Here is a 14304-nt window from a genome sequence, read left to right as displayed (position 1 = left end):
ATGTATTACCTGTCACTTATCTGATACTGGGGTTGTTCTTACAAATGATCATTCCTTCTAAAGGAGAGGTTTTCATTCAAGCCATTATATGAAATTGTTTAAATGTGGACTTTTAGAAATCTGCAATATAGGCCTGTAGCTTTTATTGGAGTCTTATTCTGAAATTGTCGAACAGAAGTCTCTTTTTTATACTCTCTCGCTCTCTCTCCTCAGCGTTGTGTAAACTCAACGGGGTAATTTGAGGGGGGCGGAGGGGGAGGGGAATTAAAAAAATAACTTGACACTCAGCACTTAAATCAGTCAGTCAGGTGTGGGGAGTGGGAACAGGGCGCGCACACACATACACACCTTCACACACACGTGGAGGAACAAATGGAGCTTCAACTCCTTTAAGGGGCGGAAATATCCTACAGTCCTATAGCGACAGTTGGGCTTCTGTAGGCTATTTGGAAAAGAGAAAAAGGGTGGAGGATTGTGGTGTGGGAACAATGCTGCTGGAAGAAGATCCAAATAAGTGACTGTGATGTGGCAATCACTGGAAAGAAGCGCTGCTGCTGCTTTGTAAAAAAAAAAAAAAAAAACCCGGCCCACAGAGGGAGAAGAAATTCAAAGCAGTGCCCGGAAAAAGTGGGCGCACGGCCGGGGTTGGGATCATGGAAAACCCCTGGGGGAGGACCAGGACGCAGGCGGCGGCGGTGCTGAGTTGGAAGTTGTTGAGGAACTCGTTGCTGCTTTGCTTATTCACCGGTAAGTTGTTTTGTAGAACCACTTCTGAATGATTGCGTAAATAGCCTATGTGACCACACCAGATCATATCAAAAGTGGAAACGTGTAAGCCCTTTTAAAGTCAGTGATGTGTGGATCATATTTTCGGGAACTTAGAGGAGTTTGGAGGCGTTGTTCCTGAAGATTACGCACGAACCAAAAAAAAAAAAAAAACATAAAAGTGTGTGTGTGTGTGTGTGTGTGTGTGTGTGTGTGTGTGTGTGTGTGTGTGTGTGTGTGTGTGTGTGTGTGTGTGTGTGTGTGTGTGTGTGTGTGTGTGTGTGTGTGTGTGTGTGTGTGTGTGTGTGTGTGTGAGAAAAGGTTTTTTTGGGGTGGGGGGGTAAACGAAGGACACATTGCTATTGTCTCCCCTCCCCGCGTGTGGAGAGACAGGAGCCAGCCAGGGCCGTTTCCTCGGACCACCCACCCAGACGGCTGCTGGTGTTGGGACGTCCTGAAGGCATTCACATGGAAACCCCAGCGCGTTTATGCAGGGAATGTAAGTGTGTTACATTGAAAAAGGTCGTTTGACTTGTCACCTCCACCATAGATCAACTTGCTTTTTGAACACAGAAAATACTTTTCACCATAGTTTGTATGTAGATTGTTTAAAATATGTGTGCATTCAGTTCCCCCTTAGTTTTATACTATTGCATTCTAAGCCTTTAAGAAAGCCTCCTCTTGGTTACATGTCTTTAGTTATATCTACTAATTTAGTGTGTGTAAAGTGAACCCATGTCTGCCTGGTAATGTGCACATATGCCTCCAAGGCAGACACGCACTTAATTTCAGAGTGAGTGCTTTGCTGAGAGAAAGCAGAACACTAAGCTTAAAAAGAGAGAGAGACACACACACACACACACACACACACACACACACACACACACACACACACACACACACACACACACACACTATATGCACAGAGAGTTGCCTGCTTTTCTTCAGCAAGTGTCCGACAGCCAGACATATTGGCTCAGGAAAGGGGGTGAAAGAGAGGGCTCTGCTCGTGTCACTAGCAGGTTGAGACGAGTACACAAGAGAGAGGCACAGCTGCTGTATGTGTACAATGCTCCTGAATATGGAAGGCTTTGGCTGGGCAAAATAAAAATGGCTGGGGGTGGAAAAGGGGGTAATGAACTACATTAATCAAACACACACACACAAAAGTGAGTGTGTTAATAGATCCCACAAATGCCACGTTTACTCCTAGTATAGCAGGAATAAGCATGCTGTAAAGACTTGAAGTTATCATGCCGGATCACAAATTGCATTGGTTGTGGTGTCAGCTCCTATAGTTCAGTACTTTTGAATTGGGGTTGTATGAGGTAGGCGTAGTCTGTCTGTTATGGTGATGGAGGCCAGCGATAAGTGATAAAATCCTACATTTGGTGTACAATTGAACACATATTTATTTGAGGTTAGCATTTATAATTGTGGCACAAAAAAATTCTGCTGGCCCCTTCTGCAACAGTACAATGCTGACTTCTGCTACAGAGACGTCTCCCCCAAACTCCTTATGCACTGATCTCCATTAGATAACTATACCCTACCTCATACAACCCCACCTCAGAAATACTGAACTACCCCTTTACATAATCCGTACTCGACCCCTACGTGAAACACGCTTCCTCAGTTCAACCGCGTTTCCCGTTTTAATGGCCTCCCACTGAAAAAGTTAATTAACTTGGTGGCTGGGATCACTGTGTGTCACGGTGTCCCATCGTGCACACAGTCTCTGTCTCCGGGCACAGTGTTATTAGAGTAACCTCCAAAAACTTCCACTGACCCGTGAACAGCACTCTGAATGTAGTTCTGCAACTTTGCCCAGTGTGAGTGCAAGTCCCAATTTACAAACATTTTACAGCATGGGTCAAGCAGCTCCCAAAACACTGCTATAAACTACACTCCCCACAATGCAACTGGTGAACCCACACACACGTCATAATCTTCTCACCTCTTCTTGCTTTCTTTCTGTTAACACATTTGCACTCCCCCAAGCCTAAACTGAGAATAAAAGATCTTGCACGCAATAACCCAGGCCAGGTTTATTGCTTAAGGTTGTGTGCCTTTTTGAGATTAATTGGTTCAAGAAAATTCTCATTATAGCGTTGTGAAGTTATCTTTTCATCTCGGGGAACAGTTGTTAAACAGAATCCCAGATAACAGGATCTGACTTGATGGTTGAAGGGACACTTAACCACTTCTTAACAACTTGAAATATAGCCTACCCGTGCCAGGGATTTTCTCTCCTCATAACCCCCCCTTGGTCACATAAAAAAAAAATAGCTTGTTCTTTTGGTCTCGATTATTTCACCCTGGAGGCCGTGATGTGTTTTTTAAAGACTTCTGGTGCAGGCTTTCTTTTGCTGCTAACGACTTTTCTCTCCTCTGTTCTCTTTTATCTACCAGCACTCAGGGTTAGCGCCAGTGATTTGTGGTTCCACAAAATGTTACCGTCCGGCATTAGCCCCAGTCTTAAAGAGTGTGTGTGTGTGTGTGTGTTGCAGGTGGCGGTGGCGCCCTATGTGAAGGCTGCGTGGAGTATTGCTGTGATGGATCGCCACCTTTCTGCTGCTCCTACTACGCCTACGTGGGGGATGTGCTCTCGTAAGTGCCCTCATCCACCCACGTGTCCACGCGTTAACAGCCTTGCTTAAGTTGGCAGGAAGCCTAAATTAACATCACGTAACAAGGAATAAATTCAATTTTAGGAGGAATCCCTGCAAGATTATAACAGAGGATATCAAGTCAAAATCGGGAGTCTATCTACAGTATACAGCCACACTTCTGAAATAAAAGGTTTTTGTTTTTACTGGGAAAGGATCTGACGGCGCTTCTTGTACAACATTTAACAACACTGTAGGTTCAGTTCAGTTCTGGTTTTGATGGTCAGGGATTCCATAGAATGCATGTTGTCAAAATCAGTGAATATGTCCTCACAATCCCCAATTTTTAGGCCTACGTACTGTGTGTGTGTGCGCGCGCCAAAGTGTATTTATACACAGCCAAGGCTCTGTAAACGGGCATGTTGCTACCTACGGTGGCCCCCCTTTTGTTTACATACCAGTTTACAGTGCCTTGGCTGTGTATTAACACCAGCTTTTTCTCTCAGCGCACACACAGTACGGACAGGTTGCAGATCGTGAGGAGATATTCACTGATTATGACAACAAGTGTTCTGCAGAATGGCTGACTCCACCTTTTTAAGCAAGGTAACTTGACACCAGCTGTCTTTTTAACGGGCCACAAACATCTTGACACCTGACCTGGGCATGCCTTCGTTCAGCACTACTGCCAGGCCACACTTTCACCCAGTTCTCAGTTGTAAACAAACAGTTGTACTTTCGTCGCAATACTCTTTAAAGGAAAATCTGTGTTGGGTTGGGAAAAGTCCTGTGTGTGTGTGTGCTTGCCAGAAAAGGGCTGAATCTTACATGCTGCCTATAACGCTGACTGACAAAGACGGAAAGAAAATCTGTTAATGATGAGTGGTGTTCTATTTTATAGTGCCAATTCACACTCCTCTGCATTGAACACACACACACACACACACACACACACACACACACACACACACACACACACACACACACACACACACACACACACACACACACACACACACACACACACACACACACACACACACACACACACACACACACACACACACACACACACACACACACACACACACACACACACACACATACACACACCACGGCCAAGTTACATCAGATGCAGCAGTTCATATCCACAAGCATCTTACAAGTATTGGTAGCATGTCATGTTTGAGACAGCTGCCGCCTCTCACACTTTATGTTTGTGTGTGTGTGTGTGTGTGTGTGTGTGTATGTTCCAGGGGCACTGCCATCTCCGGTATAGTTTTCGGCGTGGTGTTCCTGATGGGGGCGGTGGCGGCCCTCTTCCTGTGCGTGTGCATGTGCATGAAGAACGGACGCAGTGCACGGGTCGGCGTCTTCAGCACCTCCTACATCAACACTGTGACACAGGGTTACCCAGGTGCGTTTACACGGGTCACACACATACACACACACACACACACACACACACACACACAGGTTTGTATGTCTATACTTGTGATGACCCTTATAAAAAACAATTATCTTTCCCAAAATGAGGACCGGCACAAAATGTCCTCACTTTCCAAAAATGTCCTCGCTCCTAATGCCTAAAACCTCAAATTGGTCCTCACAAAGATAGGTGTACAAGTACGTACACACAAACACTTTTAAAGGCAACATGAGCCAAAAGGACTTTTCACAACGAAACCTGTCCGGATGTCCACTTAACACCAAATTACCAATTTTATGTATCACTCATATTTATTAAAGGATAAACTCAGTAAAAATAATTGGATCATAATATAACTATACCTCAATCAATTGTTAACTAAAACATACAATTTATAATTTGTAAATGTTAGTAAAGCAATAGTCACGACTAATAAACTGAGTGGGGTAAGTATGAAAGTGGTACCAATTTATCACGCACACCTTATAAAGGACATACAGTACACACAATAATGAATGAAGCGCCTTCATGCTTTGCTGGACTGGCATTCTCTTGCTCCAGCCCTGCTCACATTTCTTAAACTTGACGCTCAAAAGCCATGCAATATGGATGCACGCGTACAGAAGCTATGGTGATTTTAATTATTTTCCGTGCCTTGATAAAAGGGATGTGAGGTATTATTGTCAAACTCCACTGCTGCCACAAATATGAGTTTATCTGTATATGTCCTGCAAGTTGCTTTTAAAAAAATCTCATTCCTGATCAGATCAGCACTAGGCCTTTTTAACTAAATCTCCTCCTGTAACATATTAAATAGTGTCAGATATGCATGTGGTTTTTGCTGGTGCCTTTGGTTTCGCTGAGACGGACGCATTGTGGTTCAATATAACCATAACTCTTTTTCGTGCCATATTTTTGTTCTTCAGCTATTGTAGTCCCAGTCCTTTCCACTATGGAGCGCAGTTTTAATTTAATTTACATATTTATTACATTTTTCACAGGTTCAGTACATAGATATTTTGGTTTCAAGATACAGGAAAACACAACTCATAAATTCTGAAATTTCATGGTGGCAGACTCTTTTTAAATTAAAAAAATTAATTATCAACCATACAAAAAATAATAAACATTACTTAATGACAACATTTAAATAAAAATTAAACACAATTGTAATTTATTATCAACCATAGAAACAAAAAAAGGTTATTGACAAAAATAAAGCAGTGCAGTTATGTAGTTCAACCACTAGAGGGAGCAGGTGTCCCACTTCAACTCCTTTCTGTAAAATGGGTCAATTCAGTTCAATTCAACTAGTCCATCAAATAAATCCTGGAAACAAACAGAAAAAAGGATGTTCATACATTTGTCTCCGTTACCATCAACAATGTGTATCAATTTAATTGACTAGAACTATTCATGTGATGCATAATTTGACATTTCTGTTGAACTAACACTTTATTTATTTCCTTCCCTTGTTCTTGCCCCATAGGTCCCCCACCTCCGTACACCTATGACTATGAGATGTACCCCCCCTCACTGCACCCTCCCCCCTACACCCCGACCTGCCAGCCCAGGCCCGCTAACCACTCCCCCCCTCCTCCATACCCGGGCTGCACCCCAAAGTGAAAAACCCCATCCCCCTTGCACACACACACACACACACACCATATATTGGGCAAAACCTCTCATGGCCTGGTTTTTCCGACACCTGGAGATCTGGCCTCTTTTGATGTTGCTATAATGGGGGTTGAAGACAGGTTAAGGGGCCTGCAACAATTTCCTCATCAAAAATAAATAAAGCTGGCCTAGTGCAATACTGTTGTTCAGCAGGCCAGAATTCTCAGCTATTCTCTGGACCAAATGGTATAGAGGGAAAAAAAGATGTGGGCAAACTCCGCCACATTTTGAAAGACTTTTAACATGTTAGCAGCCGTGCTAGCCTGCAGATGGTACTTTTTTTTTCTTTTTTTGACCCCTCCATTAATAACTAATATCACAATGTTTGAAGAATGATTTCTAGGCAGTGACTGAGGCTGAAGTAGATTAAAGCTTCGTTGTAACTTGTCACATGTAGACAAACACTTGAATATAATGCTTAATAATACTGACCGACGGGTCAATGGCATGGGCAGCCTTGACAGGACAATGGTTGTAAGTGATGAACTGCTTTTTATTGCCTTTTTATACTTGAAACAATGTGTGGGTGATTGCTCAGCTGTTGTTGCGCATCACGTTCAGTTGAACCAAAGTGGATTCTCTTTTTGAAATGAGAAAAATTGTAAATATTTTTGCCGTTTAAGATTCTTGAAAATTGTGAAGCGTTCATTTGATTTTAATTGGAGTTCAAAGGCTTGACTAACTGAGGGGCGTGTCATTGTAAGTGAACTGACATCACTGCTGTGCTATGACGAGCGAAGAGAGATGGAAAGTATTGAATAATGTCAATAATGTTTTCAGGTGAATTAATTGTGTACCTTACTGTTTCAGTGTCTGTGTTTTGTAAATTAAAGAAGTGATTAAAATGCAACTTTTTAAGTTGTGGGGACAACACATTTCATGACTGAATATTGATTCATAATGGCTGATTGATTGAATTATTCCACCACTGTATCTGGCAGCAACATGGTTGGAAAGACGCGGAGTGTGTGTTTTAATTCTTGAGACAATTCATAGGATAATACAATTGTCAACATATCTGTTATTAAAAAATATCTATTTATTAAACACAATTGTCCACAAAGTCTCACTATATTAATCCTATAATTGGAGGCAGATTTCAGAAATCAAAACAGGTGGATTAGAGTTTATTTTCATACACACTTCATCATGTTTAAACAGTCTCCATATCATGTGTCACTCTCTGTATTTTGAGTGTTTTATAACAGTGATTTTTAGAGGCTTCAAATGAAAAATTAACAACGTAAAAATAGTAATGGAAAGATAATTCATCAATGCAAATATCCACTTTTTATTCCATCCACCGAGGCTGCTTTGTGCACCGTGGTTCATCTCAAACTTGTGCTGACTTTCTTGACTTTGTGTTGGATGCTAATAATAATAATTGATAGGTTTTATATAGCGCTTTATTGCCTAGGCACTCAAAGACGCTTTACATTTCCTGGTTCAATTCGTTCACACTCAGTCATACCGGTGGTGGTAAACTACGAGAGTAGCCACAGCTGCCCTCAAAGACGCTTTACATTTCCTGGTTCAATTCGTTCACACTCAGTCATACCGGTGGTGGTAAACTACGAGAGTAGCCACAGCTGCCCTGGGGCAGACTGACAGAAGCGTGGCTGCCATTCAGCGCCTACGGCCCCTCCGACCCTCACCTCAAACATACACATTCACACAGGTGGCCGGGCAGGGATTGAACCGCCAACCCTTGGATCGTTGGCCAACCCGCTTAACCACCTGAGCCACAGTCGCCCCAAGGCTAGGCTAGGTTAACACACCATCTGTTGGAAACATGGAAGAGTCTTCAGGTTCGTCCACATCCTGAGGATCTTTGTCATTTTATTCATCAACATTAATATTATTATAACATTATGTTATGAAATGTGTTATTGTTGTATGATCTGTACTTTAACTGCATTTTAACACTTTTCTTGGTCACACACTTGTAGATATTGGGCCTCAATGGACGCCATCTTGGAAGAAGAAGTGAGAGAAGATGTATTCTGAGGTGGGATGATCTCTCATATTATCAGCTGCTCTGATTTTTTTGTATTTAAATCATAATGGGATATACTTTTCTTAAGTATACTGGTTTTATCACAATTATTCATCTTATTAATTATTAATAATAACTGGACACAGACTGTCGGTCTATCTTATCTTCATCGAGATTCAGCATTTCCTTGTACAAAAACATTCAATTTTGCATTATTTTTCTTAATCATCTCCCAATGTAAGACATTTGTCATCAATTTTTTGGTATATTTTAGATTAATTCCAATATATCCTGTTATAAATCTAACAAAACTACTTGTCAGTATAGCTTATAGTATTTTCTAGGTGTTCCAGTGAGATGTTATGATTAATGAATAAATAAATTTTTATGAATAAATAAATTATAAAGCCTTTTTTTCTACATAATTTCTCAACGTCACACCAAATGATATAGTCCCATCATTGGATGAACAACACCACATTTCAATAGAGTTTCTATTAATAATTAGATATGTTGACACCACTGAAGTAGGTATTGGGGTTGAGTGAGTATCCAGTACTCAGAAGAACAACAGTAGTAATACAAGTAGTCACCTTTTTTCATTTGATTATGGACCAAAAAAGCATATATAAAACATATTTAAATGAGTTGTTAGCTATAACATACAAGAATAAAGTGTTAACTCATGTGAATAATCATTTCATGTGTTAAAAAAATACACTTCATATCATATAGTGTGACAAATGTATCATATAGTGTGACAGGCTTTTCCTTTATGTGATTTAGCGTCACACCATGAGGTTTCATGCATTTTCAGACCATTTTTTGCTATTTATGATAGCATGCTAATAGCATACCAACTGTAATTTGACAACATAGTTATAAATGTAGCAATGACAAAACATGTATTTATCTTTGTCATTTATATGTAAAAAGCGTCATACTAAAAGACACTGAGAATTGGTACGGAATTGGGATTGCAGAAAAGATTTGATTTATGCAAACTATGACAACAGCCAGCATGCCTTTCTTGGGACCATTCCTTGGTCCTTCTGAGATGTTTTCTGTACTTCCAGATCAAACAGGGAACTCTCCACCCAAAGGTGTCCAAGCAAATACACATTTAAATATCACAATTTGGTGTCACACCATATGACATTTATTTCTCCGACAACATCTATTTAATCATAGCTAATTCAAAATATTGTACCTATATTTTGAAAAGAACTAACTCCCAAATAGACATCTGTAAGATCATTCTGTACTTTTTTGAGAAGATTTGCCCTCATGTGGCCATAATGAGATACTATACAGACATTTGGAGTCAGTCCAATAGTTTCCAATCAGTTTAACCCACACATTCATTCACCTGCAATCGCCAAGATACACATGTAGTTCTCTCTTTAGTGTTTAAAGCAACTGCTGCCACTCCTGTGTGTGTGTGTGTGTGTGTGTGTGTGTGTAAAAATGTCTAAAATTAAGACGTTTGTCTGCCCTCCTGTGGCCACAATGAATGACTCACCAATGACATTTATGGAGTCAGTCCATAGTTCTCAATCAGTTAAATCCCTAAGGCTACTGTTTCATAAATTAAATATTTTTTTTAAACTGATTTTGCAGTTTCAGTAAATTGAAGTCTAAAACTGTTCTATTAAAGTCATCATCCACCCCATTATTCACTCCAAAACAACATTAAAACAAAATAAAATAATGGATAGGCTATTTAAAATACAATAAAAGCGAGAAGAGGCTGTTGATTGGTTATAATGTTAAAACAATCTGTGTTTCAGTTAAGCCTTGGCTATTTGTATTGACGTTTTCTTCTCTTGGAGCTTGGATGTCACTGCCTAAGAACACCAAGGTTGCCAACACCGGAGCGGCTGCAATTGTGCACAGATTGAGCAAATTAATTGTCAATTTGTTCTGCACTGAACTGCTCCCCAAGACTGCAAACGTTCTCTGGCACACAAACATAAAAAAAAAAAAAATGAATGGGAAGAAAGTTGGAGAGGACGTTCAAATGTAATGTAGCATTTGTGTGTCATGTCAACTAAAACAAAACAACTGTTTTTAGAATTATTAAAACTTGTTGTTTGAGTCCAAGGTAAGGGCTTTTGATGTGTGTGCATTTTTCACTTTTACAAGCAATACCGTTCCCCTCCCTGTTACTATGGAAACTGTGCTTTCCTTTTTTTCCCTCCATATGGTACTTCTCAATTTTCTTCGGATTAGTCTCTCATTCTCCTACATAGACCTTTGTTTTCCTCCATAATTATTGTTTTATAGTATCCCATGTTTACCCTAAATGTGTGTATGTGTTTGTGCATCAACATACTTAGCCTACTGTAGGTCTATTTGTATAGAGGGGCTGCTCAATAGCACATAGTCCTATGCTACATTATTGTACATACAGTATGATGACCACATCAATAGCCAATCGGAGTGTCTGTAGCTTCTGGTGAGCTCCAACCAATGCGGATGCTCGCATATGATGTGGTCCATGGGGATGCAGCGCCATGGAAACTGCAGAGGATGCCATAGGAGAACAGCGCACTCTAGTGGCCCCAGATGTCCTTGTTTATGCCCGTCTGCTTGGCTTCACCTTTCTGCCTCGAGGTAGGCTAGGCTATACTTTACGTGCTTGTCATGCAGCTCAAACCACGTTGAACACAATTAGGCCTTTCCTACAGTAGGCTAAAATGTTTGCCACACCAAAAAATAACTGGTAGGGCTATTTCAGTGTGAATCATAACTTAGCCTGATATTTAGCAATAAAGTTTTGTTAAATAGGCTATGTGTTTTTCGGTGGTTGAAAAAGCTGAATTCCCCTAATAAACAATTAGTTATGTCCATTTTAATTACATTGAATGGTTGTAGCCTTTAAACTGTGGACTACTAAATTATGTCGAGTAGCATATTGCTCACAGACAATGAAACATAGCTGTAGCCTATATGGCCTAAAGTAGCTAGTCCTAAACAATTTTTTGTTCATTGGGCCTGTGTAGGCTATTAGACCTACTCATTATAATCGAGGGGGAAAAATATCAGTTAGAGTAGACTATTGTTCTATTAGAAATTGTTATTATTTATTTTTCTGCAAAAAACTCAGAACTTCACATTGATATCTTCCCGTTATCTTCATATTGCCTATCGAACAGAGGCTTCAAACTCCTTTTATCACCTCCAGGGGGCGTCACCAACACATCTCTGGATACTAGGCCTATCTACTCTTGACTCGTCTTTTCCTCCGACACCTGAGCATAGGACTATTTCACCTGCACCTGAGGAACTCCTTCACCTGTGCAAAGATTACAAGAGAGATCAAGCTGACTTCATCACACACCAACGACCTTTGCTAAAATGTTAACCATTTGATAAAATACGTTGCACGAGATTTAACCTACTAACCTTATCATCCAAATTCCAGTGGAGTTGGAGATGTTAATAGTCTACCATCACCCATGTCACCATCTAAGCCTTTTCCTAGTGTCAAAATAATGAAATAATAATAGAGACACTAAATGTCTCTCATTTTGCTGAGGAACCTCCCTAGCGACCCATGGGAATTTGGGAATCACTCAAAATTACATTCCTTTTTTATATTGCATGTGGGGAAATGACATCTGTTTATAGGCCTACGGCTGGCAGTTAAGGCTATGTTATTGCTGTCAGAGGGAGACAATTTACGCAGGAATACATTTTACGTTAAAAGGATGGAGATAAGAGGGGAAAGGCTGACGTAAGGTGATGGGGTTTGGATGTGTCGACGCTTGCGCGGGATGCTCTGGATGCAACCGTTAGAGGGGATTAGGAAACTGCGCCTAAATCGGACCCCCACGGCACGCCATCTTGGCTCGCGCGAGGCTAGAATTCGAAAGTAGGCCCCGCTCTCCCGGGGCCATTTCGGCTCAGGGCCCGACCAGTTTCCTGGACGATGGAGGGAGGAGCCTGGCGTTTCTGGAAGTCGGAGGAGCAGAGCCAGTCAAAGCCAGCCAGCATCTGAGCCAGCGTAGGAACCGGAGCGACGGTGGACGAAGGGTCGGCTGTGTTGGAAATACGACAGAATTCCAATATTCACGAGCACATAAGGTTTAGGCAACGGTAGAAGTCGTCGACATGCACGCGAATGTCTTCCATTTGGGCTCGGGAAGCTGAAGCGTATCGCAGCCCGGTCCCATTACGTGCTCTGTTGGGATAAGCTGTCTGTGATACACTGGGTGTGCACGGCGCATATAACGGCGCGAGCCAACCGGTCATTCCATCGACAGCTAGCTCGCATTAACCCAGCTAGCCGACCATTTTCCAGAGCCCCGTTAGCTTGCGGCGAAGGAGGGAGCATCTTGGTCGGTGCGGGAGCGTCTGTGGATGCTGCTGGGGGAGCCCTGTGTCTGGCAGTGAGATTCCAACCCGAGGCATGCAAAGAGGGGTGTTTTTCTGCAGGCTACCGAGGAAATATCCACGCCCCGGGGTCTGGTCTGTGGATACTATTTAGCTAGCTCGCTGGCTAGCCAACCTACCAGAAGAGCAGCTTGAGTGAAGGTGGGGCCGCAGAGTGACAGCCTTGGACGCCAGCTAATGTGGCTAGCTGGCTAACTTGGACTATTGAGTGGCCACTGCTTTTTTTTCTGTCACTGACATTGGGCATTGGGATACCTCTTCTGTTGCTCTCCCTCAGGTTTCTTACATATTTTGTCCTGTTTAAGGCTTTTTCAGGGGGAGTTGTTCCTCAGCTGAGTCGAGGGTCTAAGGACAGAAGGTCTCGTATTGCTGTACATATTGTAAAGCAAATGTCTATTTGTAATATTGGGCTATAAAAGTACATCAGATTTGATTTGATTGGAAGGGGGGTGTAATAACCCTGAGGGTGACACCTTGTGCAATCTTAGCCCCCATTCAGCGAGAACATTATCATTGACTCCACGTTATCATTGACTCCTCCGATACCCGTGTGGGTGGGATAACTCGAGGAGAGCATCCTCGTCTACCTGTATGACCATGGCGGACGATGACGTGCTTTTCGAGGATGTCTACGAACTGTGCGAGGTGATTGGAAAGTAAGTGATTTAACCAACTTCCATGTTTGCTTGTTTTTGGGCTATTTTAGGGTGTTTTATAGTTTCCAGCGTATGTTAGAGTTTCCCACATCTGTACCCCACACAGCACGGCTGCAGGGGACATGCTTAATCAGGATAGTTACTGTTCATTTCTTTTTAAGGTGTTGGCTCTTTTATATACAGTCAAGGGTTTGACTCGTACGTTTCTTCAAGGGGAAAGTTCAGTGTGTGTTGTATGTGTGGGCGTGTGCATTGCCATTTTAAATGGGATTTAACAGCAAGCACATCATTACCTAATATATCAAGAGTCGCAGACTGTCCCTGACATCATGACCTCCTTGCAGTGATTTATACCGACTTAACAGGAGTGAGTTCCAGACATTAACCTCTTTGATTACAGCTTGAAAAGACGGAGTAGTACAGGTCCTGGTGACCTGATTAAATGTACCCTGTATAGCTGATTTGAATGTCTAGACAAATGTTATTTATTGCATTTTTTGATTAATTCATTCCTCACTCCTAGCTGACCGACTCTGTTTGACATGCAGGACATGTGGCAGATTCATCTGGCCGCACATCCAGAATGTCTGCGGACAGGATTTTTCCTTCTTCTAATCCCCCATGCTTTGACCATGCCTGCATACGGTTAACAGGCAAACTGGCACACAGCCATTGCCGGTGTTTTTAGATACAACAGTGAGGTGGTTATGTCTTTGTAATAAGTCAGGCCAATGTAGACATTTAAACTGTTAAGGGTAAATTGTTGCATTTACC

General features: G+C 41.8%; 2 protein-coding genes across 5 annotated transcripts in view; both read left to right on the top strand.

Moving 5' to 3' along the window:
* Positions 1–349: 349 nt before the first annotated feature.
* On the top strand, positions 350–7381 carry cyyr1 (cysteine/tyrosine-rich 1). The gene is made up of 4 exons (XM_080052771.1): positions 350–747; positions 3276–3375; positions 4631–4791; positions 6293–7381. Exons 1-4 carry the CDS (start codon positions 654–656, stop codon positions 6427–6429), a joined length of 492 nt encoding a protein of 163 aa, XP_079908897.1. The 5' UTR covers positions 350–653; the 3' UTR covers positions 6430–7381.
* Positions 7382–12476: 5095 nt separating this feature from the next.
* Positions 12477–14304, top strand: part of LOC307269710 (peripheral plasma membrane protein CASK) — a 36428-nt gene continuing 34600 nt past the window's right edge. For all 4 annotated transcript variants that reach the window (XM_080052721.1, XM_080052720.1, XM_080052719.1 and 1 more), the window contains exon 1: positions 12477–13530. In XM_080052721.1, the coding sequence (XP_079908847.1) occupies positions 13466–13530 (65 nt within the window). In that variant the 5' untranslated portion in view covers positions 12477–13465. The remainder of the gene's footprint in view (positions 13531–14304) is intronic.

Source organism: Ammodytes marinus (genome assembly GCF_949987685.1).
Source record: "Ammodytes marinus genome assembly, chromosome: 24".
NCBI lineage: Eukaryota > Metazoa > Chordata > Actinopteri > Uranoscopiformes > Ammodytidae > Ammodytes > Ammodytes marinus.
The sequence above is the reverse complement of the archived record's forward strand: the minus strand, read 5'-3'. Positions and strand labels throughout refer to the sequence as shown.